General features: G+C 41.3%; 1 protein-coding gene across 2 annotated transcripts; it reads right to left on the reverse strand.

Moving 5' to 3' along the window:
• Nucleotides 1-194: 194 nt before the first annotated feature.
• LOC307040018 (potassium voltage-gated channel subfamily A member 10-like) lies at nucleotides 195-5,034 on the reverse strand. Of its 2 annotated transcripts, none has more exons than XM_079682510.1 (2): nucleotides 4,765-5,034; nucleotides 195-3,591 (listed from the first exon to the last, which is right to left on the reverse strand). In XM_079682510.1, the coding sequence occupies exon 2, from the start codon at nucleotides 3,466-3,468 to the stop codon at nucleotides 1,783-1,785; it is 1,686 nt and encodes a 561-aa protein (XP_079538636.1). In that variant the 5' UTR covers nucleotides 3,469-3,591; nucleotides 4,765-5,034; the 3' UTR covers nucleotides 195-1,782. The 2 variants fall into 2 exon arrangements, with proteins under 2 accessions (XP_079538636.1, XP_079538635.1); XM_079682509.1 differs by lacking the exon at nucleotides 4,765-5,034 and adding an exon at nucleotides 4,530-4,687.
• Nucleotides 5,035-27,166: the final 22,132 nt, after the last annotated feature.

A 27,166-nucleotide genomic window follows, 5' to 3' on the forward strand; every position in this document is an offset into this window, starting at 1 on the left:
AGAGAGGGATGCCATCATGACATCAGTGACGTGAGAAGGCGTTAATAAATGCTAACATTAGGTGATCATGAGTATTTCAGCTCTGCAGACACTCACACCTCCATTCATCACATCGTGGTACATTCTTAAATTGGCTCGATGTCACAAGAACAGTTTATCCCAGAAGGGAAATCATCAGAGGGAAGCTTCACATAGTTAGGATACATGTTTAATGAAAGGCACATAACATAACATAGTAAACTGCTGAGTACTAACGTGACTAACTGATGTCACCTTATTGCATATCAACTCAATTAATTACAAGTATTGCTCTTTCCATAGGGGAAAACACCAACTTGTCGTCATTATTGCATATTGTAGGATTATTATAAAGGCATTGATTGTGTGCATCCACTGCCATTCCAATACAAGCTGTGTTCATATATTTAATAAACTCACATACAAGTTTGAAATGTGGCATGCATATACATTATAGGACCAATTTCCTGATGAGACACAAACAACATAATTTTACAATTCCAGTTTAAGTATTGGCTTTTCCTATCACATGAAATATAATGATCATTACTATATGATTGATATAATATATTAAGGTACAATACATATGTCAAACTATCAGTTGCTGATAATAACTGACAACTCTTACGGATTAAACCTTGTTTCAGCACACTATGCCATGCAATACAAGTGAGAGAACAAAGGTAAACGGAGACGGAAAAAAGAGTGCACCGTCTTTGCTCTCTCTGCTATTCCCTTCATCTGATCACAAATACATATTTCATCATCCTTTGCTAAACACTAAGAAATGTGTTTTTCCAGCCAGCAGCTGATGGTGTTAAGCTCCAAAAGTGCTCAAAAGATATGGGAAAAAAACTCTCAGTGCATCATTTAATATGATTTTAAAGTGTGTACATCATAATAATGGTAGAAGATTAAAATATAGTGCAAAATGCCAGATAATACAAAAATTGAAACCATGAGAATAAAAACAGTTTGTCATTTTAAAAGCATGTAAATAGGGCATGTACTATAATGCAGTGAATGTCATTGCAGATATTTATTTTTGCAGCTTTTTTTACAAGAGCAACTGCAGATGTGCAAAACATTCATCACACAGCACAGATATTGTTGCGCTGTGTCATATGGAGAGGTGCTGCTGGCTGAGCATTCACAACTTTAGATTTGCTGAGAACACAAAGTGTGAGCTCAGGTCCGCATGCCTTACACTGGATGCATTCGCCTGACCTTGAAAATCATGCCAAGTTCTATATAGGTTTTGCTGATTATACTAAAGTGTAGACTAAATGCGATGAGGTAATACAAGCTCTAAGTATGCTTACAGTATAAGTGCTTCGATTATCACAGCAGTGTTTTCTTTTGTGGGATAACAGTAGTTTTACACACACCCTCAAGGACATTTTGGTCAAATATACAACTGACTATTTCCTTGTTTACTTTAACAGTCTTAACAGGTGAAGGTCTTTAAATTGCACTGGAAGAAAGGTGATAATAAACCTCTATTGGATGATAACTGACCGAGTAATAGCTGAGTAGTTGTGTTAATTGCACTTTGACACATCCACAAGCGGACAGACAACTTGTGTAAAGGCTGTCCCACCACACAGGTCCTTTTAATACTGTCATTATATGAACAAAATAATGCTGCCATGTTCCGATTACAAAATACTGAGAAAGATAAACAGCAGCGCATCTCACTGCTGGTTTGATTTGTCCTTGTGTCTCTCATGCCCTTAATAAATATAAAGAGTTTCTCTTTCTATATTAGCAATTTGTGCCATTTTTCTCGTTCTGCCAGTTGCCGTTACTTTTGTTCAGTGAGGGTGTGCTTCCATACTTGTTTGCGGCTGACATTTTCTGGGCAGCCTCTGCAGCCGCATCCATCACCTGTTTCTCCTCCTGCTCAGTCTCACGATGGTAAAAATAGTTAAAGTTAGAGACGATGACAGGGACGGGCAAGGCGATGGTCAGGACACCGGCAATGGCACAGAGGGTGCCCACCATTTTGCCTCCCATTGTGATGGGGCACATGTCTCCGTATCCCACAGTGGTCATTGTCACCACCGCCCACCAGAAGCCGTCAGGGATGCTCACAAACTGCGTCTCCGGCTCATCCACTTCTGCAAAGTAGATGGCACTAGAGAACAGGATGACTCCTATGAAAAGGAAGAAGATGAGCAGCCCAAGTTCCCTCATACTGGCTTTCAAGGTCTGCCCTAGGATCTGAAGCCCTTTAGAGTGTCGGGAAAGTTTAAAAATCCTGAAGACTCTCACTAGACGGATGATTCTTAGGATTGCCAGGGACATGTTCTGACTGGAGTTCAAATCCTCGTCAGGGGTCGTAGCCAGCTCAGTTCCAAGGGTCACAAAGTAGGGAATTATAGAGACAATGTCGATGGTGTTCATGATGTTATTGAAGAAATCTCTTTTGCTGGGGCACACGATAAAACGGACACCGACTTCAAAGCAGAACCAAATGATGCAGATAGTCTCCACAATGAAAAAGGGGTCTGTTAAATATGCAAACACGTCTTTAATGGGAGGACCAGAACCTTTGGTCCCGTTGATGAGTTGGGTTAAAGCTGGATGATAGTCAGAGTCTTCTCTGAACACCGGCAGAGTCTCTAGGCAGAAGATGACGATTGAAATGACGATGACAAACACAGAAACCAGAGCGACAGATTTGGCCGCACTAGAGCTTTCTGGGTATTCAAACAGGAGCCAGAATTGCCGTTTGAGTTCATTGGTGGGTAAAAGGACCTCCGGCTCTTTGACAAACCCTTCGTCTTCGCGGAACTGCTCCATCGCTTCATGACCCAACTCATAGAAGACCATTTCGTTGGCGAAAACATCTAAGGGAACATTGGCTGGTCTGCGGATTCGCCCCCCTGACTGGTAGTAGTACAGAACGCCATCAAAAGATGGGCGGTTTCTGTCAAAAAAGTACTCGTTTTTCATCGGGTCAAAGTATCTTATCCTCTTAATTGGGTCACCCAGCAGTGTCTCTGGAAAGTTATTCAAGGTGCTAAGCTGGGTCTCGAACATCAGACCCGAAACATTGATGACAACTTTCTCGTCTTTTTCTTCAATACAGTGCTTTTCAAACAAATCTTCACTCTCGTAGCAATCTTTAGCCATCTTACTGAAGACACTGTCAGTGGGAGACTCACTGTGGATCAGGAGCTTCAGATTAGAGATCAGGCTGCCACTGCTGGAGTTTGCTTTAGCTGTGAGAGACGGAGGAGTGGAAGGTGACAGTCCTTCTTGACCAGAATGATGTCTACGTCGTCCTCTGTGTGGCGACTGATGAGGTGAACTTAGGCGGTGGGGCAAAAGATTCTGACCGGGAGCCTCTGAGGGGGGTGAAGTCGGGTACCCGGAGTCATTCGGGTCCCCCAGGTTAATGCCAACATCATCCATGTTCTCAAAATTAACAAGGGGCACCTCCATTATCCGTCTTGTGGAGGGGGCACCGCGACCGGAGCCAGGCTGAAGAGGCTGGCAGGGGTTCCCTCCTCCTGGTTATCATTCAGGCAGCCGTATGCCACGTTTTGATTTAGTCCTCGGTGTAATCTGTAGATGTGGAAGGAAAAATGCCATTTTATATTTTGTCAAATAGTGCAAAACAGTTTTGTCGGTAAAGAGATTTTCTGTCAGCTCGTGTTTGCATCAGCAGAGAATTGGCCATCGGATACTGTGCTTGTATAGTTATTTTTCAATTCTCAAGCATGAACTAAAGGAAAACACAAGCTCTGCAAAATCATCCATGAAAGTGCTTACATGGGGAATAGGTATTACTTGCTATTGCTGATCATGTGCGGCAAAACTGAACATGTTTGATTTCCTAATGAAAAAAGACATCATATCTTATGACTCGAAGCAGAAACTCATCAAAACCATTGATTTCCTTTTGTTTGAACGTCAGTGTCTAAACTGTTTCAGTCAATCCCTGCTCACATTAACTTTATCTCTAAGTAGCTGTTTATCATTCCATTTGTCATTTAGACAGGTAACTAAATCCTGAAACACTTTTTAGCTGCAACCCCTGTGTCCACTTGACACCAAAGGCCCTGCGCACTCAGAGACACTCATCTGGTTCTATTTCCATTTGCATCATAGCAGATAACGTAACAATCCAGGATATGCGCCTGTATCTTCTTATCGAAGGTCATCATGATACGATATGAGCAAAAGAATAAATGATTTGATTGTGCCATTTCAACAAAGAGGTGTTATTGAGTCCAAGACAAAGGACAGGTGAAGATACAGCAAACTGACAAAAGTGTTGTAAATCTATACTTGTCTTAGACACTTTTTATTCTTTCTAAAATTAACTTTTTGTGACTAAAATCTTACTTTACTAACTTCATCTCACACAGCATGGAAATAAAACAGATACACTGACATGACATCACTACCCTTATCAAAGCACCCACTAAAACATACAAATATGTTTTTATTTTAAGTGTAAAGTTTAAATCCAGCTGTGTGCGTAGGTCCGCACCACTCACCCTCTGCTCTCAGTTGTTGTGCCCGCTCTGTCCTGCCTGGCAGCTCCGCTCTGCTCCCCCTTCCTCCCTTCAATCTCTCTCATCCAGACTCACAATTGAGAGTGTCTCTAGCTCTATTAAAGCTCCCATTGGGTAATTTAACACCCTATACGAAACCAGAGATCCCAGAGGTAACCACACACAAACTTACACATGCACAAACTAAGACAAACACACACACACAAAGGAAACTCACTGTTTTGAATGTGGGGGTCACCTGGCTCTGTTCTCCCTGCTCTCTCCTCTGTCATTGGGATAAGTGAGGAAGATAAAGCTCTCTGATAGGAGATTTACCCTGAAGGAGCCAATCACTGTTTGACGTGGTGAGGGGAGAGTGGGACCCTCTCTTTCCCCTCTTTCCTGCAGAGTAAGCATCCACATGCAGGATCCTCCAATCCAGCCTCACCTTGGGGGTTATACTTTATTCTTCCACTGATACAGCACTTGTCACAGCTCTCAATACCTGCAGCAGCATACATCTGTCCAGTAGATTCAGCCCTGTCTGGTTTATATCCTTAGCGATACCAGTTTTCTATGAAACTGTCACAAATGTGTTCCAACTCCTCCCTGAAATCTAAATCTTACTTTATTTCTGTATGCCTTTGCTGAAATCCATAGACACATGCCAATTTGTGCCAAAAAACAAGAATTAAGCAGCACTCTAGGATCAATACCATTGATAAATACTTGAGGTTTTCACTGAGGTCATTTATTCTGGGCACTCGTTTGCCCTAGAGGTGTCGATTATAGATTTATAGGAGTGTTTACGGTGTTTAGAATAACAGACCTTTCTGGGAAAATCCTGCAGATGTGTTTGTGTTTTTCTCATTTATTTTGTCCCTGCCAACTCCTGCACCTACCAGCTACTGAAAATCTGTCACATTAAAACACTAGCTCTCTGGCTTTGAAAGATATGTCATAGAATCATGCAATATACCAAGCCTAATTCAAAGGTCAAATTATAATCACAGAAAGACTGCACTTCCTTGTATTACTCCACTTGAATACCCTCAAGGAGCGCAAACTTTAATCAAAGTTCATCTTCTTTTTCAGAAGGGCGGCCAATTTGGCAACATAAGTTGAATATTGTGTTACCTGATAGAGAACCAGGTGCCTAAAGTCAGGAAGAAATCATCCCCTCCTCTCACTCCGCTCGTGCCGCAGCCTGGAGTTAGCTGCCTGCAGATCCTCTGTAACATTGCGGCGCGAGTAGCACCACTGCAGGCACGAGCAGATGCATCCAAGGTCACAGAAGACTGTTTGAAGACTTTGCTATACATCATCATGCACTGTCACCTCAAGAAATCTCATTATGTGTCCTCACGGGGGACATGATGCTCATCGATGAATATAAACTTCATTTGTTTGTACCCAAGGTATAGATAAAGGTGTGCCAGGGACGTTCAAGTGCACACACAAACACCAGCTGACTTGACATGCACGATATAAAGGGATCTTTTTCTTGTGTGATGTCCTAGACATGTCATTGAGAGCGCAGTCAGCTGAGGCATGACCCGCCACTTAAACGCTTCATAATATCATTTGCTACAGACAAAGAGACAGGAAGACAGACAGTGATGGAGGGATCATAGACTGCAGGAGTCAGACTCAGAGGGTAAATAATCGATCCATTCCCCTGCTAACCGATTTGTTTCAGAAAGAGAGGGAGAGGGGAGGTTAATGGGTGAGATACGAGCCACAGGATGAGGGTGGGCTGCAGCTACTGCAGTGTCACTCGTCTCAGAGATATCGTCCCTCCGTCCGTCCTTCATCCATCCCTCCCTGCGTCCATCCCTCCCCCAATGACACCGTCACCTTACCCGTTAACAGTGTTGACGAAGCAGTTTCTCGATCAGCTTGGTTGTGCATGTACTGATGATGCAGAGGTATAAACACGTCCTGCGCACCTTCACACAGCTCGTCTTTGTGCGATAGGAATATAAGGGACATAAACTTCAACACCGAAGTGATCTAAAAAGCTCTAGTGTGTTCAGTAAAAGTAAAATGAACGACTGCGAAGATACTTAATAACAGGTTATGATCCTGCATTCATAATATTTAATGAGTCATATATTTTTAGGGGATTTTGTATTGGATTTCTTAAATCTGACAATATTAGTTTTCTCTATTCTTAATATTTTTTCCCTTGTATTCTTGTTTTCTTATACTTATTTTTTGCTAATCTTGTGTGAATAATAACTTTTTTGTTTTACCAGTTATTGCATATTTACAGCAATGTTGATGAATGCTGTCTCTGTTAGATACATTTATAAATAATATAGATTTACTTAAAACAATTAACTCTTTATACAGGAAAGTAGCTCCTGTGAGTGTTATTTATGTTATAATTAGGGCCAGTTTTTATAATTTTTTTGTTGGGTACATTATTTTAAAAATACACTCATCTAGTATAAACTCTTGTTTCAAGTTTTTTTTCTGGAAAAGAGAGGAGGGATGTAATGCAAACAAAGCCCCTGGTCCGGCTTAAACATGGACGCGTACACCAGGCATTCTTATTTTTTAAAGTAAGTCATACGAAATGAAGAAGAGCAATAATATAAAGACGCATGATATGTAAATACAAAGGAATTGTGAATCTAGTCAAAACCTGCAATGGCTGATTTTTTTGGGGGCCACTAAGGGGCCAACAAAATATTATTTAGCATTTTAAGAGAAAAACTCAGCATTCATTTGGAGACGTGTTTCCTGCCACATGGCTAATGTATATATTTAGCTTGGTTTTCATTAAAGAAAAATATGGTTATTTATCTCCTTAATGCTCCAGTATTTTCAACAGATAAAAGCCATGGTTGTCTGCCAATCCAAACCCTTTTAGGGCAAGATATATGCATTATCATTCTCTACTGTCCTGCTTTTTTAATGTACTTTGACATATTTTCTATGATAAGTGTTTCCTGTTGGATGTTTTGCGGGATCCCTGTGTGAATTGTTGATGAAGTAGATTAGATTTGTCCATTTGTAATAACTTTTTTAAAGTTTAATTTCTAATCCAATTTGTTGTTGATTTATTTGAATTTTTGAATTTGTCTATTCGTCTGTATTTTCATAATGTGTGGTGCTGTATCAGCTAGATTTTCCCTCAGTCAATATATTTTCATATTATTCAGCTCTGCTCTGATGAATCCAGTCAGAGTACACATATTCTCAATCATAAAAATCACAGCCGGAGTGTTTGTGTCTATGGTTATTGGTTCTAGTGATTGGTTGCTTGATGGGGAATCTCTGGGTAACCGTTGGGGTCTTTTGTCTGACTTTTTACTTTTTTGACATGCACCTCTAGACTTATTTCCCTACACTCTATTAGTCTTTGTAAATGTCAAAGTAACTAAATCTGTGGGCCCTCATCTTGTGCACATGATCTGAGTAATTCTAATTTAAAAGCCCATATGCTAGTCCATTAAGGGTGACAGGATTTCAAAGTGCATGTCAGGTAGCATGGATTAGATATTCCAGCCTGGTAATCTTATAGCAGTTGTAAAGGCAGCTGGTTATTCCAGTCTAGTAATCCTATATATTCAGGCAGAGGTTCTCCTCATTGAAAATAACATACAAGGTTGGGTCAGGATTCAAGGGCATAACAGACACAGTATAGAAAACCGCACGCAGCTCAAAGAGAGCTCAGAATGCCACAAGTTCATATGGATTCAGTGTCAAACAGTGACCGGGGTTTCTCAATCACAGGTTTGTGATCCTTTGTTGGGTCACTTGCTACCTAGATGTGGACACATAAAACCGTTTTTTTTAAAGCTGATATATTTTTAAGAGATGATTCATCAAAAAAAGATAGGTTGTAAATATACCTTTTAATTTATTTTAAATTATTTTGGAACTTCTACTGTAGTCTTGACAATAAATTACAAAAAAACTAACAAAACTGCACCATGTAATTCCAACGTCCCTAAATGTGTGGCTTCTTAATTTAAAGCTTTAATGAGATTAAATATTGTCTTTCTTAAGACTGTCCTGGCCAACATACGCAGCGAGAACAATGACAGAAGACACTAAACAAAAAATATGAATCTGAATAAAACAGAAATGCAATTGTAGAAATATAATTTAAAAAAAGTTGAATTACAATCATACAAACGCACTTAGCACATAACTCACGGTAGCGATATTGTATACTTCAAACTAAATAGCATATGAAAGCTGAGATTCCACAAATTCCATTGGTATAAGTATCATCACTGTGCGACCAAAACTCACAGCAGCGAAAGCCATGGAAAGACAACACACAACTTCACTTTACGGGGCCAAAACGGCAAATACGTCTTACCTTTGCTGTTTTCTGATCAAAAGTTGTGTTCAAGGGCATTAAAACAACACATCCTCACTCCCAGGTCGGCCTATGTTGACGTTATGTCAAGCCCCCTGTGTCGGCTTTTTCCAACGCAAGGGGGGGCGCGGCCGTAAGGGGGGCGGCCCTTAGCGTACATTTTCAACTTTCCGGGATGTCCATAAGCTTCTATAGGCTATAGCTCCCTAAACGTATGTTGTAGACGACTTGAGATAACGGGCGAATGCTATCCGCAGATCCATTCTCACAGCGTTTATCAACCTTTTTCTAACTCAATATCAAGCCACACTTATTGTTTTTACTTCTTTATTTTAATTGAATAATGTAGGACTTTTATTGCCGTCAATTATGGGGAGAGTAGGGGTTCAGAATACTGAAATCTGTATCTGTATCTGTATTAATGGACGTGCCGTTGTGCGTTGTTACAAACTCTTCAACTACAACCCTAATTATATTTTTAAAAAATTAGAAGGCCTCATGAAATACTTTAATGTAAATTTAAATTTAAATGTGAAGGGATTTGTGTAATGTGGTGATTACATTATTCACCCACGGATTGGGTTGGGGTATTGTTCCGCACGGACATTTTAGTTAACCGGACTTCCTCTTGATGTGAAATACGAAAACATTTTTTAAAAATAAAATGATACTTTATTCCGAGTTTGCTTGATTTTCTCTTTGGAGGTCATCACATAACGGCATTTTAATACACGGTTTGGCTGCATTAAATATTACATATCTGCCGTAGTTCGCTATTTAATAGAGCCCTGATGAGAAGACTTCTAGACAAAACAACTGCCGCCGAAACTGAATATGTGACGTGGATCATAAATATATCAGCAATTAAACAACATCTTCAATTTATCTTCACAATATAAGTGTCCTTGCAGTATCAATACTAATTCGGCTGACTTTTATATTTGATCCAATCAGTATATTGGTATATTTACTCCATAACGGTGCACAGCTGATAGAAAGGGACACCTGGTGATTAAAGCACGTTATTGAAATGTATTATTTTTATTATTAGATATTAATATAGGGTGACCAGACGTCCCCGTTTTCCGGGGACAGTCCCCGTTGGTATTGGCCTGTCCCCGGTTGAAACTGTCCCCGGAAATGTCCCCGTTTTTTAATATACGTTAAAAACACATAGCAAGGTGAAATAAAACGTTTCATGTCAGGCCACACTGGGTAAAGAGTCCGTTGTCAAGCCAGCCCCCACTTCGGAAAACACAGTCAAGCCAGCCCGCACATTGTATTGCGGTGCGCGAATATCATATGCATTACGGTAGATCCCTGTAAAACTGCCTTCAAAATAAAAGCGTTTACTCGGTCAATAACAAATATACCTAAAAAACACACCAAGCATATTCGTATATACTGGAGCTTAAATCAAGAAATATGTACTATATAATGTGATCAATAATAATTTAAAACAAACTACTTATAACTACCACATTATAACTGAGTGAATGTAAAATGTAAGTATACAGTTATGCAGACATATCTCATATCTATAGGTTACTTACGTAACCCCAGTTCTCAGAGTAACATGAAGTGAGATGTCTCACTATGAGATGCGCCTCATCGCGGAGCAAACAGAAGCATCAATCTCACATACGCCAATCCTGATTGGCAGCTGATCTTGACGTCAGCGTCAGGGTATCCACCCCCTATAAGTAGCTTGCGCTACGTCGCATGCGTCATTCAAAATAAGCACCTCTTCTCGCTTCACCATAGCAAGGAGGGCCGTCTGGTGAGACATCTCACTTCATGTTACTCCGAGAACTGGGGTTACGTAAGTAACCTATAGTTCTCATTCATAACACTCCGTTCGATGTCTCACTATGGGAAATCGTAACTCCCGTATTGCCAGACGAGCTAATCTCGAAAGTCACCAAGACCAACCAGAACCTTACAGTTAAATATCTAACTCAGCAGGGGGTCCAGCACTGCTCGAGCCACACTGGGAGCAGAGACGTCTAGCCTGTAAAAGCGGACAAAAGTGAGCGGCGAGAACCAACTCGCTGCTGCACAAATGTCTTGAATGGAAACACCCTTGAACAAAGCCCAGGATGTAGCCATTCCAAGAGTCGAGTGAGCACGCAAACCCGAAGGTGCCTGCAAACCCTGACTCGTATAGGCCAAAGCAATTGCCTCCACAATCCAGTGGGAGAGCCGTTGCTTGGTAACAGGCCTGCCCTTGTGAGGGTTAGCCCAGGACACAAAGAGTTGGTCATTATGACGAAACTTCTTTGATCTGCCCATATAAGTGTGTAAAGCACGGACTGGACACAGCAAATTCGGCTGCTGTTCCCCGGAGGGACACAGCGGCAGAGGAAATGCTTCAATGTCAATTGGAGTACATGAACCCACCACCTTAGGTACAAAGGCAGGGTTCGGCTTTAGTAACACCCTAGTATGCCCTGGGGCAAACTGGGTGCATGAAGGATGCACAGACAGCGCATGAATGTCACTGACTGGCGGAAGCCAGGGCCAGTAGCAGCACTGTCTTGAGTGACAGGTGCTTCATGTCAGCTTCTTCCAGGGGTTCAAATGGAGCTCGAGTGAGTCCATCTAAAACCACTGTCAAGTCCCATAAGGGCACCAGTGACCTGGAGACCGGGAGGAGCCTGCGAGTTCCCTTCATAAAACGGCAGACCAGGGGATGCTGGCTGGCCGTCTTACCCTCAAAGCCCACATGGCATGCGGCAATAGCAGCCAAGTACACTTTGATCGTGGAGAAAGCTCTGTGTTTATCAATTAGGTCCTGTAGAAATGATAAAATCACTCCAACAGGACACTGAAAGGAAGTGTGCCTCTTTTGAAGACACCACTCCTCAAACACCCTCCACGTATAGTCATACAGGAGGAGGCTCTCGCACTCTGAATAGTGGTTATCACCTCTTGCGGGAGACCCACTGAAACTCTCTCATGTGTAAGCGTCCCAGTCGTATGACCAGGATGGCTGACGCCATGAGCCCCAGTAACCGCAGGCATGATCTGAAGGGAACATGTTTGCGCAGCCGGAAACGAGCGAGGCAAGCCCTGAAAGCTTTCACTCTTCTCGCCGACAAGCGGGCTGTAAAAGGCACCGAGTTTAGGTGTAAACCCAGGAAGAGCACAGTCTGTGCTGGGCACAGCATGCTCTTCTCCGTTTTTATTATGAAACCCAGGTTGAGCAGGTGCTTTACGAGGACATTTGTCTGCGTAATAGCCTCCTACTTCGACTGTTCGAGGAGCAGCCAGTCGTCTAGGTAGGTTGCCAGGCGAATACCCTGTTGTCTCAATGGGGCTATCGCGGCTTCCGTACATCGTACAAACACTCGTGGGCTGAGAGACAGTCCGAAAGGGAATACTCTGTATTCGTAACAGACCCCCTGAAATGCGAATCTCAGATATTTCCTGTGTGGGTAATATACTGGGATGTGGAAATACGCATCTTTCAGGTCGACTGATGTAAACCAGTCGTTTTGTCGCACGAGACGCAGCAGAGATGTGTGAGGGAGCATTCTGAATTTGTATCTTCTTAGATACGCATTCAGAGCCCTCAAGTCTAGTATTGGCCGAATTCCGTTCCCTCCCCGTTTGGGAATGAGGAAATACTTGGAATAAAAGCCGCTCTGACTCTGCTCTGCGGGTATTATAGATATAGCTCTCTTTTCTAGAAGTGAGAGGATCTCCCTTTCTAGAATGAGGGCTGACTCCCCTCGGGCCTGTGAATATACGATGCCCGAGAAGCGAGGGGGGGGACAGCGAATTGGAGTTTGTAGCCCCGTGTAACTGTTTTTAACACCCAAGCAGACGTTGTGAGCATCATCCACTGTTCGCTCCTTAGAGTCAGTGGAGATGACACGTCTCCTGCACCCTGAGTCTCTATTTGTTGTGTTATAGGGCCCTCTAGTGTCCGTCTTTTGAGAGAGCTCGTAGCTGCTCTCAAAATGCTCTCAAAATGGGAACAAATGGCGGGCTGTTTATTGGTTTTATTGTTTTTATTGTTTTTTCTTTCATTTTTTCGAGCTGCGCCCTTGGCCTGAGGCCTGGATGCGTCAGCGGAAAATCCTTTATAAGAGAAAACGGAACAATATTGTGACAACATGTGTATTTGTGCACTTGAGGATGGCGTTGAGGCATCTCTCGAAGCAGCGGGAACACATCTGGAGCTGGGGAACCGTGGACTTCCAGCTCTGTCATGGGGGGGAGAAGAGGGGGCTGTCAGACCGGTCGCTTCTTCTTCCTCGCCTGCTGGCCGAAATTCTGGGTTGGCTGGTTCCATCGGCGGCATGCCGAGTAGGCCGAGCTTCTCCATGCCGTCGCAGTCTAGGGAGGAGGCACCCTGGATCGGGGTCTTGTTGCTGAAGGGCCGGTCTCTCCACGAGACCGACACTTCTTCCAACATCTCCGGAAAGACTGGTAGGAGTTGCCTCTTTATCCTCGTTGTTTGGGGCAAATTCTTGCCCTCGTAACGGGATCTGGAGGTCTCCTTGGCCATTTCAGGCCATGGGATGTCCAGTCTGGCTGCGGCACGCTGACACACGGCCTGCAGGTCCATACTTAGACAGGGCGAAGCTGGTGTACTATCGCCCCCGCGAGCAGTCATCGCACCCGGCGTCGCAGCCTGAGCCGATGATATGAAGACGTTGTCTTCCTGCTCGTCAGATTCGGACAGGAGGAATCCCGAGGCGTCCTCGTCATCCTCCGTATAATCCAACTCTAGGACGTCTTCTGCGGGCTGGACCATGGTGAGGTCCAGCCGGGAGCTCCAGCTTGGTATAGCGAGGGGCTCCGCTCGCGCGCCCCTCGCTGCTACCGAGTCCCAGCCTGACACGGCGCGGGACTCCGGTTCTGCAGCGGCTACCACTGATGAGCCCCAGACCGACACAGTGCGGGGCTCCATCTCTGTGGAGGACGCCCTCATGTCATGATTTCCATCCGGTAAATCAGGGGACATGAGGAGGTCCTGACTTGACAGGCTAGCTTAGCGAGCAAGCCGTCGGCGGAGGCTCCTCGTGGTGAAGCGGGCACAATGCTCGCATGAGCTGGGGTTGTCGATAGCCTCCTGGGCATGTTGCAGCCCGAGGCAGGACGAGCAGACCTGGTGTGCGTCTGTGTCCGAAATCTTTGACCCACAGCCGCAAAGCCGAGCCTCCGGTTCCCTGGCTCCTCTGGTGTGAGGGAGAGACTTGTCCATCTTGTTCGCCATTATGGCGACGTAGGAAGGACGCGCTCGTAGCAGGTGCGTTAGCCGAGAAAAAATCCTCTCCAACCGGTCGTTAATCCGGGGAAAAGACGACGGTGTAGGATTTATTCCCGAAGAATATTAACTGGTGTGTTCATATTTTTACTTAATCCTATTCTTCTCTGGTGGAGAAGAAAGAAAAAAGCGTCCTCACTAGCGTGGTGTCGGTAGCAAGGAGGGTAAGCTAGCAACAGGTGTGCTGCTAGCTTAAATCAAAACCTTACCTTTTCGATTTCCGAAGAAAAAAGAAAAAAGGGTGAGGTCGAATGTGGCACTAACTGGTGTGTTAGTACCTACAATCTTCTCTTCGAAGAATATTTAAGGGTAGCTCGCGAGCGTCCGTCGACCGAATTTAGCTAGGATAGCTTGGTTCCGTATGTGGACAGTTAAGCTGCGCGGCTGCCGATAAAGAGATGTCCTCTGAAGCGAGAAGAGGTGTTTGAATGACGCATGCGACGTAGCGCAAGCTACTTATAGGGGGTGGATTCCCTGACGCTGACGTCAAGATCACCTGCCAATCAGGATTGGCGTAGGTGAGATTGATGCTTCTGTTTGCTCCGCTATGAGGCGCATCCCATAGTGAGACATCGAACGGAGTGTTATGAATGAGAACTGACACTTCCACTGGGTGACTATTTAAAATGTATGCTGTTTCAAATCTCAAATTAGATAAATTGTCCATCTATATTTTGATTATTATTTAATGGAAACCGTCCATAATCAAAGAGTCATTCAAAGTCAATCAAATACTTATTTCAGTTCAGGGTGATAGCAGGAGACCCCATCTAGTCAATCAGAGAAAATCAGGACAATCTGACCTAGAATTTCAAAATAAAATACTTTTGAAATCTCATATATGAGCTATCATCCCTCTGTTTTTAGATAAGAATAAATAAAAAACTGTCAAATTATCAAAGACTCATTTCACTCCAGGGTGATAGCAGGACACCCCATCTAGTCACTCAGAGAGAATCAGGACAATCTGATGTAGAGTTTCAAAATAAAAGACATTTGAAGTCTCATATATGAGCTATCGTCCTTCTGTTTGTATCCAACAGTTCAAATGTTCGAATTACATTAGCCAGAATTGTCCCCCTTTTTTCTTTAACAGTGAAGAAAATTGGATATGTTAATGATATATTGACCGCAAAACTCAAAATGTCCCCGGTTTTAATTTTGAAAATCTGGTCACCTTATATTAATAGGAGACACAGACAGACAAACTAATAAGGCTTTATTTAAACATTAAATAATACTTTAGGTTAAGGTCTTATTTTGAATAAGAAAAAAGCTTTGGGGGTATAAATATTAAGCCTGATAAAGTAGCCTACTAATATATTAGTTTCCTGCAATGTTAACCACTGTATGTTTAAGCACTTATTTTAACTGATATTATACATATGTAGTATACTCTTATAAGATGTATGTAGATAGTATAAGAAATGTGCAGAATACGACAGTTTAATGGTGGAGGTATACACACATATTGATAGATGTCTTGTAATGCACTGTTGAGGAACCTGCGACCCAAGTTTTTCATCTCCGGCCTTGTCAGGTATTGAACAATCAATAAATAAAGAACACAGAATTATTAAATAAAACACAGAATTTGTGTGATTATACTAAATGATTTACAAATAAACACCACTGCATATTTACAACTGTTACACATGCTGATGTAACGCAAATGTTTCCAACTTGGGATCAATAAAGTATATCTTATCTTAAGATGATCGATGGCTACTGCCATATTTGCCTCTGAACCTTGACAAGAGCATGTTTCAGGCTGATCAATTAACAACAGGAGGGGTCACAGACATAAGACCAGCTGTTAAATAAAGGTCTTCTGACCTTAGCTGGCATGTGAGTAATGCTGCCCATTATGGGCACAAGCAATTTTCACCCATTTATTAATTGTATGTTTTAAATGTGAGTGTTCCTATCCCCTAAACCTCCAGGGTTGTACACAGTTTAATACTGGCAACTTCTTATTATGGGAAATATGAAAACGTCTTTTAAAACTACAACTCCCAGTAGAGACGTGCCATAGAAGTTAAACATGTTGCGAAACAAACAATAGCCAGCATATGTAGTTCTGGGGACGGGGTGGGGGAGGGGGCGACGGAGTGGACCCGTTCAAATCCAGTTTTGGACAGTCTGCCGTGGTTCCATCCCATTTCAAAGTGCTGTTCGACGCTCGGCGTAACCCTCGGCGCACACACTCAAACATCCAATCACAGAGCTTGAGGACTATCACAGGGTTTGTCCATGGGTTTTGTCAAGCGAAGCGGAGAGAATACTTACTTCCGGGTGTAAAATTCTCTCAAGCAACTAGGCTACTATGAGCTGCTCCGACCCTCGGTCCTGACGGACTTCAACTTGTGTTTATTAATCAAACAAATAAATAAACATAAGTATAATTATGTGTTATTGTTGAGTAAATAACAGTGTGTGGTTTAGAAAAGAATACAAAATTAGAAGGAAAAAACGATGAAACAATACAGATTTCAGTATTCTGAGCCCCTACTCTCCCCATAACTAACAGCAACAAAAGTCCTACATTGTTCAATTAAAATAAAGAAGTAAAAACAATAAGTGTGGCTTGATATTGTGTTAGAAATAGGTTGATAAACGCTGTGAGAATGGATCTGCGGGTAGCATTCGCTCGCGATCTCAAGTCGTCTACAACATACGTTTAGGGAGCTATAGAAGCCTATGGACATCCCGGAAAGTTGAAAATGTACGCTAAGGGCCGCCCCCCTTGCGTTGGAAAAAGCCGACACGGCTGCCACCCCCTTGCGTTGGAAAAAGCCGACACAGGGGACTTGACATAACGTCAACATAGGCCGGCCTGGGAGTGAGGATGTGTTGATTAAAACGCATATAAACGCTGCTGTGTCCAATGTCTTTGTGTCACTTTGAAATTATTACTGATAATAAACTTTATGGCAACGTATTTTTCATATACTGTAGAGTGTAACAGAGCTTCCGGTTTTGGGCAAGCTAGGTGTGCGTATCACTCTCACTCCTCAATGGTAATGTTTAGAAGGGATTTAGGAACGTCCTCTCGATTCTATTGGCTCTAACGGTTACAAAGAGGTAACCCAAATCGACCAATGGGTTCCAGAGATACGACAAATACACCCAAATGTACCCAGAGGTGACTCCGCCTGGACCTACTTTTTCTAAGCCTCTCTAAAAAGGTCAAATTTCACTTGTTTTGCATCAATCTTGATACAGCAGGGTACTTATTATATGTTATAGTTTGGATTCCTAAAGGTTTTTGTCTACTATCCCATCATTCAAGGGTGGTTTTCACTATAAGTAATGTTTTTTTTTTTTAGAGGAATTTTTTTTACTATGTTCAATCTGAATTTAATTAAAAATATAAACATCTCTATTGATTCTGACACTTCTACAGCCAACTCACAGGTTTATCATTGCTTTGAGAGAAAAAGATTATTAATTTACCCCTTTTAGAAGTGAAGATAGAGTCATTTATTCTGGGCACGTCATTTTCGAGCCTGAGACCTGAAAATACACAGCCGGAAAAAATTTGCCACTTCCTTACAGAGCCCCTACTCCAACACACACGAACGCGTACATGACCAATGAGGGCACGAGATAAGTTTGTGCACAGATGGAAGGCTGACAGACAGGTAGGCCATCCAGTTATTTTAGCCGGGCTGGCTAAAATGATTGGTCGTGCTTTTTACAATACTACGGCTTCCACAGATGACATTTTTTATTGATTTTTTGTCAAAGCACTTAAGATATTCATTGCTATCGGGATGTTAAGAGCATTCTATGGAATATAACACAGAGTGTATCTCGAGCTGGTTTCTCAAACTTACCTACCCCACCTTTAATAACAGGTGAACAGGATATAAAAGCCCTTTAACTCAGTTCAGTGTGGACATTTGTTGCATGTCATCCTTCCTCTCTCCCCTTCTTCCCTGTCCTCTCTACGCTATCAAATAGGCATGATGCCTGGAAGAGAAAATTCCTGTGGCAAGCTGAAATCTGGACGGGGTCATAAAAACCCTGCCCCAACGCTCCTAAGTTTTACACAACTTTTAACTACTTGCTAAACTTATATAGACTGTGAAAAGTTTTACTACAATGAAACTGTTGTAATTAACCTGTATCCTCATTGCAACAAAGCTGATAACATTGACAATGCTACAAACGAAAAGCAAAAGTACTCTTTTTGAATTGTAGTTTATGTCTTATGTCTTTAATGCCCTAGTAAGTACCAAATGCAAAAAGTTATATCTAGCCAATGATTTAGCCTGATTAAATATATAGAATTAAATGTAGAAATATTTTGTATTCAAACTGCTAAACACTAGGTGTCTAAAAAAAACATTCCCAGTCCCTGAGCACTGGAGGTTTAACGTTTTCACATCACACTGGGGTAAATTACATATTATTTGACCAGGATTAATTTATAAACTAGTTCTGATGTCACAAAGCCCTGTTCATGCCTACACGTTTTAAATTCAGATATAGGATTATCACAGAGAAACCTTTCACCTTTAAATGAACCGGAAACCATCCACCATCAGGGTCAAACATTAAAGTACCTCAACAACAAGCAGAACCTGTTCTTTTGTGACTGTACTCAGCTGGTTTATCAACAAATTCTGGATTACTACAATATTTGTTCTGTCCTCTATCAGCGAACACCTCCGCTTTATTGTTTTGAGAGAAAGATTTGGCCTGTAGCTGACACTGTGGACTTTTACTCCACTAAGGAGATTATAAAACACAGGAGATCAGCCCGGAGAATCACCCTCACAGATAAACTGTGTGTTCTAAATACTACAGGCTTAATTGAAATGTCTGGATAGTTTCCAGCCGCACTAATCAAAAGACAAGTGCTAATCTTGCATGACTCTTTGGACCCTATACGCGGTGGGGAGGAGGCGTCTGATCACAACCAATCAGAGTGCTGCAACCACATTAACACTGCAATCATACGTGGTTTCAATTGACTGATTCAATAAAAACAGCATCAGCATTTTTTCGCACTTCTTCTTCTGTTAGAGCATACAAAGACCACAGATAGAGGATACCTATCACTAGCAGTGAGAATAATCATGTTCTGTCCTGCCCCACACAGGGAGGATGAATGCCATGCACCACCCACTATTTGGATATCAACATTGCTCACCGTTGGACGGGGAGGGTCCATGGCTGCAGGCGTGCCAAGCTCAGCACAAGCCTCCCGAATTACAGAGCCTCCTCCTCATTTCACCATATGGCCTGCTGTAGGTTACAAACATGATAACAGTGAGGAATTATCAATAGGATCATCAAATTCAACTTTTTTTCAATTATGATTATCTGGGTAAAAGACAATCCACAACCAAGGAAATTAGGAACGTTTGGTCAACTAAAACAAATACAAAATCAATGCAGCATACTTGTGTGTGCTCTCTTGCACTTTTTGCATATCATGTATTTTGTTTTTGCTATGTTTGTAAAATGTAATTTTCTTAAATGTTTTATGTGAGGGACTGCGGATGGAAATGAGCTCAAAGCTAAATCTGGCACTGTTAAGCTTGATACATTTTAATGTTTTAAGTGTTCATTACTGTGCATTATCCCCGCCAAATAAACGATTAAATGAAATGAAACATACATTAATTCCTAAACTACGGCTACTTTGTCTTCAAATAATCAGAGTATTTACATTTTGATTTCACTATCAGCACTGTTAGAAAGCATTACATTATATGTACCTTGTTATCCAGTGGTGAAAGAAGCTTTTCCGAACTCACCCACACGTCCTCTCAGATTAAATATCCAAACAGTTAATGGCAGCGTCTTAAGGAGCAGTTTTAAATCTCTCTAAAGCAAGAGGTTTTGACAGAAGGCAGGGCAGATAGAGTTAAATACTCCTTAAACAAGACAGATGTTTTGAGCAACATAGCTTCAATCAATTTGGGTAACTTCCAAATCCTCACAGAGCTTCCTGTTTACATCGTGTTATTGCAGAGTTTGTACAGAAGACACTCTCCTGTTTTGTTTTAAATATCGTGCAATAATGTAATAATACTTCAAAGGTAACACAATCCACACGACCTTCACATGAGGACAGTAGATGTCACTCGATACCTCTAAGTTCTTTGTCATCTCAGAATAGAAACCCTGGTCCCTTCACCTGTCTGTCTGTTTGTCCTCTCTTCAGTGTGAGGCACCCAGAAACTGTGAAAGTGAACTTCTGTTTGTACAGCACAGGGCTCATTTTTCTCAGCGCTACAGTAGTAAAGTCCTGAATCCCTGCATCTGCCTGCCAGGTGTTCTTGCTGGGCTCTCTATCGCATTTCACACTCGTTTGTAGGATTCTTTGGTCACATGCCAGTTTTTGTGTGTGTGCGTTCACCTCTCTGCCCTCTCTCTTGTTCATTTAGCCTGTCGTGAAAGTCAGTGGGAGTTGACAGTTTAAATGCACAACAAGCAACCATGACAGTGATGCTTTTTGGTTGAGGCATCAGAAAGACAAATACTTTGCTTTACTTTAACATGGCATATACTGTATCTGACATACAAAGTTTGTTTACGATGACTTTTAGTGATGCAAGTGGTGTAGCTTTTGGGTTGACCATGTTCATCTGTTGTTTGGTCCATCACTGGGATTACTGACCAATTTTGTTCAAGATTGCATCTTTACAAATTGGAGCCTACCCTGAGTCTTTGCCAGCAGCAATTGAACGTGTTCACTTATCTAGTGAAATATCCCTATATCTGGATGGTCACAACATTTGGTACATCAATTAGTTTCCCCCTATGGATACATTAGAAATAATTGGTAATCCTCTGACTTTAAAAAAACCTTGTGCCACAATCACGTCAACATTTTAATTTGTCCAACCCTGTGGTTTATGAACAAAGACTTTTAAAACTGATGACATTACCACACGCTAAGATGGAGGATAAGGTTAACATTTGACCTGCCCAACTCTGGCATTTTAAATGCATGGTCCTCCTAAATCTGCAGATAATCGGGTTGTTTCCTGAAACCAACAAATAATTTCATAGCTTGAATCACAGTTTTGATATTGCTGGTTTTGCCAACACATACAATGACAACCATAGGTCAAAACATCCCAGGGCAACAATGTAATATTGCATTTTAAACTCAGGACTATAGTAACCATGAGTAAGTGTTATTTGCTGTTTACCAACATTCAGCAATAAACGGTACAGTTGTATCCCTAAAAAAGAAAATGCATTCATCCTCTACCTCTCATATAATCTCATTCTCTTGAGTTCAAAATATGCCTTGTTATCAGAGTGCAGCTTTAAAATCTGCACAATAACCATCATCCAAATGCTATTTTCTGCTGGAACTAGATTTATTCTTGGCTTATCAAATCTTTCTGCACCAAACACTTGCGCTGTGCCTTGTGTAGCTTCCATTGGTATTGGTACGTGCAGGAAATAGATCCCACGGCATGTGTGTCTCAAAGGTACTGAGAAAGCACTGGTTGCCACCGTGTTGCCAGGGACAGACGGGCAGGTATTCAGCTCTGCCACACAGGCTATCTCCTCATCCAGTGGAGCATTGTTGGCCTTTGTTGCCGTGCTGGGACTGCATGGGTTGCTGCTTCGGAAGAAAAGAGCTGCTATAAACCTTTAAGATTGCAGAAGTAATGGCACTGGTTTAATACGCTTTAGTATAGGTCGGAAAAAAAAGGGGTAGTTTATTGATAAGCAGTGTGTTCATTTATCACATGTATCTTTTTTATGTGATGGAAAAAATACATTAAATGTTGTAAAAGTAATTACATGCTCGATATAACATAATTTCTTCCATGTTGTTTAGGCTTTGTTCACCTCCAAGGTTTTCGACTGCTTCACTCTCTTTGATCCAACATGAATTATAAATGAAGGCAAGCTGCTAAACCTCCTTCACTATCTCTCCTCCCTGTTGCTTGAAACTGACATGAACAATCCACCAGGAACCCCATTATGTCAGCAGGCAACCAGCTCCAGTGTCTCCTGCAGATGTTGACTTTTTATTTAGAGAAACTCCCTTACTAGGAAACTTTGAGATTGAAAGCCTTTGTAGACACAAACCGATATCACACACTACAGGAAAGGGAAAACCCCAAAGGCAAAATCGGGCCTTTTTTACAGGAAATATGTGTTTTTCCTACTGTTTTGGACAAATTTGTATTTGGCATGATAACATTTTGCTCTGGGAAGAATTGTATTAAAATGAGATGATAGGAAACAAGATGACAGTCAATCCTATGTTAACTATACTCCTTTCTTTTTTAAAGGCAATTCTCAAAGCTAACACACCAAACACAACAGCAAATATGATTTAATTTAAGTGACTGAAGGCAATCAATGTCATTATTAATGATGGCCAAAACAACAAAATTAGACCTACGTTTTGATGAACCCATTCACCTTTAAGGCACCTTATGCAGGTTTTCTTCTTAATCTTAACAATTCTTTGGGAGCAGCAGTGTCTCAGTCTGCAGGGACTAATTTCACCTACTGGTCACTGCCGAGGGGCCCTTGAGCAAGGCACCAAACCCCCCCACCCCCGCTCGCCGGTCACTGTACGATAGCTGCCCACTGCTCCTATGGGTAGATAGTATCTATACCCATCCTAGGAGCAGTGGGCAGCTATCGTACAGGATCTAGTATCTACTAGATACTGTATATTATACATGCAGAGGTCCAATCAGCTGTGTGTATGCATGTGTCACAAAAATAAAGAGGATTTCACCCTCCAATTCTTCTTAATCCACAATAAATCTAACACACAAACAGGCACAGGTGGTCCTCCATCTTAAATGTGTGTATTTGGGCAAAAGAGCACAAGCTGCACTATCCACACAGTGAGGCCTTCTCTTCATCATGAAATCATTGCATAAATAATGAATAAGCTTTTTGATCACTGAGGGACAAATTCATCTTAACCACAGACACACAACCACGCTCACACGCAGCTTTCGTGCTGCTGTTGAGCTGATTTTCTGTTTGTCACTTTAAATTGAAATTGTTATCAAGCACATTCAGACACATTTGGATGTCTTCGATTTATCAAGATTACATTTTCCTCCTCAAGATTCCTCTCTCTTCTAATTGTTCTGATAAGACAGTGTCTCATATCAGCCACCATAATGTTCTCTCTAGAGAGAAACATGCATTACTGCGCTGATAAGCAGACAGTAGCCAAATTATTTGCAGCACAACATGAATACATAGTGTTGGAGAGAAGAGGAGGGGAGTAAAACAAAATGCAGTAAAGGCATCACAGATTTCCCTTCCTGCTCTGTGCACAATCTCAGAGTTAGAAGAGGGAGAGGCCCTGGGACTTAGATGATAATAAAATATTAACTAACGCAGGATATTTTAAGCTCCTGACATTCTTTCCCTGGTCTGTGTGTTAGAAATGGCCTCCACCAGATGTAGCCAGCAGCAAGAATGATGTTCACATTAAGGAAAAGAAAGAGAAATGATCCCTATGACTTATTTTAACAACTTACTAAGCTCAAGGTTCAAGGTTTTAATCCATCATAACCATTTATTTTGGCAATCACATTACTGCCTGTCATTTTAAATACAATTTAGAGCTTTTTTTTTATTTTGCTTTCAGGTGCTTTCACATCTCAGCTTTAATGTGCACTGACTTGCTTCTATTTATAAATGTTTTATGTTCATGGTGTGCAGTGTTTTCATGCCATTTCTAGGCAATGCATTCTTTGCCAGGGCTCAAAGATGTGGAGAAATTGTGACTATTCTGGTATTTAAATGGCAAGCAAAGTGAAAAATGATCCTGAAAAAAAAAGTTTAATTAGACTTTTGTTATATCAATTTCTAATAAGGCCTTTTAATATGTTGTAACTAATGTATTTATGATTGATTGATTAATCAATGATTCCCTAATGCCTTATACAGTAGATCAGTTTTAAACAATCAATACGGGACACCAATGGGTTACCAGTTGTGAGAAATCCCTATTGCTGGTGTTTATACAGTACTTTATATTGATAATACTAGAAATTATAGGCCAATCCATTAAGTATGCTTTTGGGTTTTCACTTTCTATTGAGATATCAGTGTTTATAGTAAATGGAATAATTTCAAGACATTCGTTATTTGCTTTCATGCTGAGAGTGAATAAGAAGAATAACACTACTCTCATGTCTGTACATTAAAAATGAAGCAGGCACCGTTAGCTGGTTAGCTTAGCGTAGCATAAAGACAAGAAAAAATTGGTAGTGAACATCTACTAGGCTCAGAAAATCCACTTAAGCCCGCTAAAAAAGTATTAAGTTGCAGTTTTATATGCCCGACTAGTTTTTGCCAGCAACCAATGCTGGAGTCCAGACCCTGTTCACTCTTTCCCCCTTGTTCGAGTGTCCATGCTAATATAAGCTAACCTTCTCCAGGCTACTGTCTTCATACTAAAACATTCAGATGCAAGAATTAACTTAACATTATCTCTCAGCAAGTAAGCAAGCAAGAAAATGTTCCCAAAACGACATTAATTATTCATTAAATACGTTTTAAGAAAAGTAATTTGAGTCTGTTTTTCTTTGCAGTCCTAAAAGTCAAATGTTGAGTAGAATGAGCACCATTACGTATGTTTCCCTCCATCATGAACAAAGCCATTACTTACATAGTATAAACGGCAATTTATAAGCAGGTGGATTTTGTTTACATAACCTTAGGCTATACCCTGCACCACATTAACCCATTCCCAGCATCTTTAGCTTATAGACTGTTGTTGTTTATTTTTGTTTTGTTGTCCTTTCATTCATAAATCTCTCCATACAAAATAGTAAATGGACTGCATTTTACAAGGTGCATCTTCCAGTCTTTATGACTCCTCAAAGCACTATTACATATACAGCAGAGGTGTCCATACTACGGCCGGGGGCCAAATGCGGCCCGCGGACCATTTTGAATCGGCCCTCAGCAAATAAAAAAAGTATAATCACTTAAGTATAATAAACTTCTGCTTGTCTTATATTGTAGCTTACTTCTTAAATATACATGTTCAAATATATTACACAGTATTCAAGTGTTAATAAGCCCAATTCTCTTATAAATTCAGTCAATTAAAGTTGAAAACATGTTCTAAACTTGTTAGAACATGTGTCTAAGTTGTCTAATTTTAAGCAATCTGAAGCTTCTGTTTTAAGGAATGAGCTGCTAACACAATACATAAAACCCTATAGAGAACTGTGATTTAGGCAGTTTTTTTTCTAACAGCATTTTTAAGAAATAAGAATAATTTACCTACATTGGATTGATTTTTCCAACTTATAACTGAACTTATGAGGCAATATACCTCACCTCTAGGGAGTGGCCCAGCCCTTCGTATATTTTTCTGTATGCGGCCCTCGCTGAAAAAGGTTTGGACACTCCTGATATAAAGCATTAACCCCTTCACAAACAGTCATACAGAGCTAAGAGTTGCCACCTGCTTAAGGAAGTCAACATTCATACACCGTTGGCCATCGGAAACAATTTGGGGCATGTCTTGCCCAAGGGCTGGAATCGGACCTACAACCTGCTGATTGGAAGGTGACCAGATAACCTCTGAACTAACCCTCTAACCTTTCAGCACAAACAGCTAAGGGCTCCTAAACATAAACTCGCTTTATTTTTACTCCATTTAGTGTTGCCTCATGTGACACCGACTGGCAAACTTGCTTCCGTTACTCAGATTAAACTCACTTCTACCAGGATGGTGTCAGTGTTTATCCAGCCCTCCTCACCTCAGGTCAGAGGGTCGTTGTATACAGTGCACACACCACACTGACACCTGGTAGTGACGCTTATCCAGTCCAACAGCCTGACCATCACTGGGTCCCCTGTGAACTCTGCCCACTTTGTTTACTCTGCCCACTTAGTCATTATGTAAAAGAGGATTTTCTCCAGTTTCCATACCAGCTGGGCTTTCATATTACTTCATGTCTCCTGGTTTGGTGTTTGCGCTTATGAGCTCAGGAGCATCTGTCCAGTGTGTGCTGTAACAGGTTCACCATCCCCTGTGAGATGCGTTGCACGGCTCACTGACCTTAACCCAGCCCATATTTCACCCCCAGACAGGGGGAGGAGGCTGTGTGTGTGTGTGTGTGTGTGTGTGTGTGTGTGTGTGTGTGTGTGTGTGTGTGTGTGTGTGTGTGTGTGTGTGTGTGTGTGTGTGTGTGTGTGTGTGTGTGTGTGTGTGTGTGTGTGTGTGTGTGTGTGTGTGTGTGTGTGTGCGCGTGCTAGTGTGTTTATGTGTGAGAGTGTATTTGCTCTCGATCCCACTCAATGCGGCCATCACAATCTATAAGTGTATTGATCCTCTATATGACTCTGGAGGGAGTGTGGACATGTGCCATTATGTCTGGAAACCCAACGATAGGGTTACTTATCTCATCATGAGAAGAGACTTAACTACAGATTAGACCAATGAGTAATGTGCAGAATATCCTGATTGATTTTGTTTCAGGTGGTGGTGGAAGGGATATACATCAAAGTACTATACTTAAATAATATAAATAGTGAGGTATACTTACAAGTATTTTGAGCTTGCTGCTGAACAGATACATTTATACTTGTACTGTAATACATTTCAGAGTACCATTTTGTAGTTATTTGACATCTGCAGTTATTGTGGATTTCCAGATAAAGATTCAGCATAACACTGTATGATTACATTTTAATGTGAGGCATTTCTAAGAATTTGGGCAGAAATTGCGAAAAACAATTATTGTAGCCACACACAAAAATACCATTTGGGCCTGTATTTACACTTCAGATATACATTTCCCAATACCCATGTCTGTTTTTTCAAATAACAGTTTGAATTAGTAATATGCTACAGTACTATGTTATTTATTTATAATATGGTAGTATACAATACTTAGGGGTCATTTATGAGAAGCCTACTTTTACTTTTGCTATCGAGTAGATCGTTTTTAAATATAATATACATTTTTAAGAAAAATTATTTGGGGTTATTGTGTTTTTAAGTAAAGAATCAGTATATTTATCCACCACTGACTTATA

Source organism: Notothenia rossii (genome assembly GCF_949606895.1).
Source record: "Notothenia rossii genome assembly, chromosome: 5".
NCBI lineage: Eukaryota > Metazoa > Chordata > Actinopteri > Perciformes > Nototheniidae > Notothenia > Notothenia rossii.

Bases quoted from the DNA above. Each gene is read 5' to 3' on its own strand.
- LOC307040018 (XM_079682510.1), bottom strand. From the start codon at position 3,468: ATGGAGGTGCCCCTTGTTAATTTTGAGAACATGGATGATGTTGGCATT.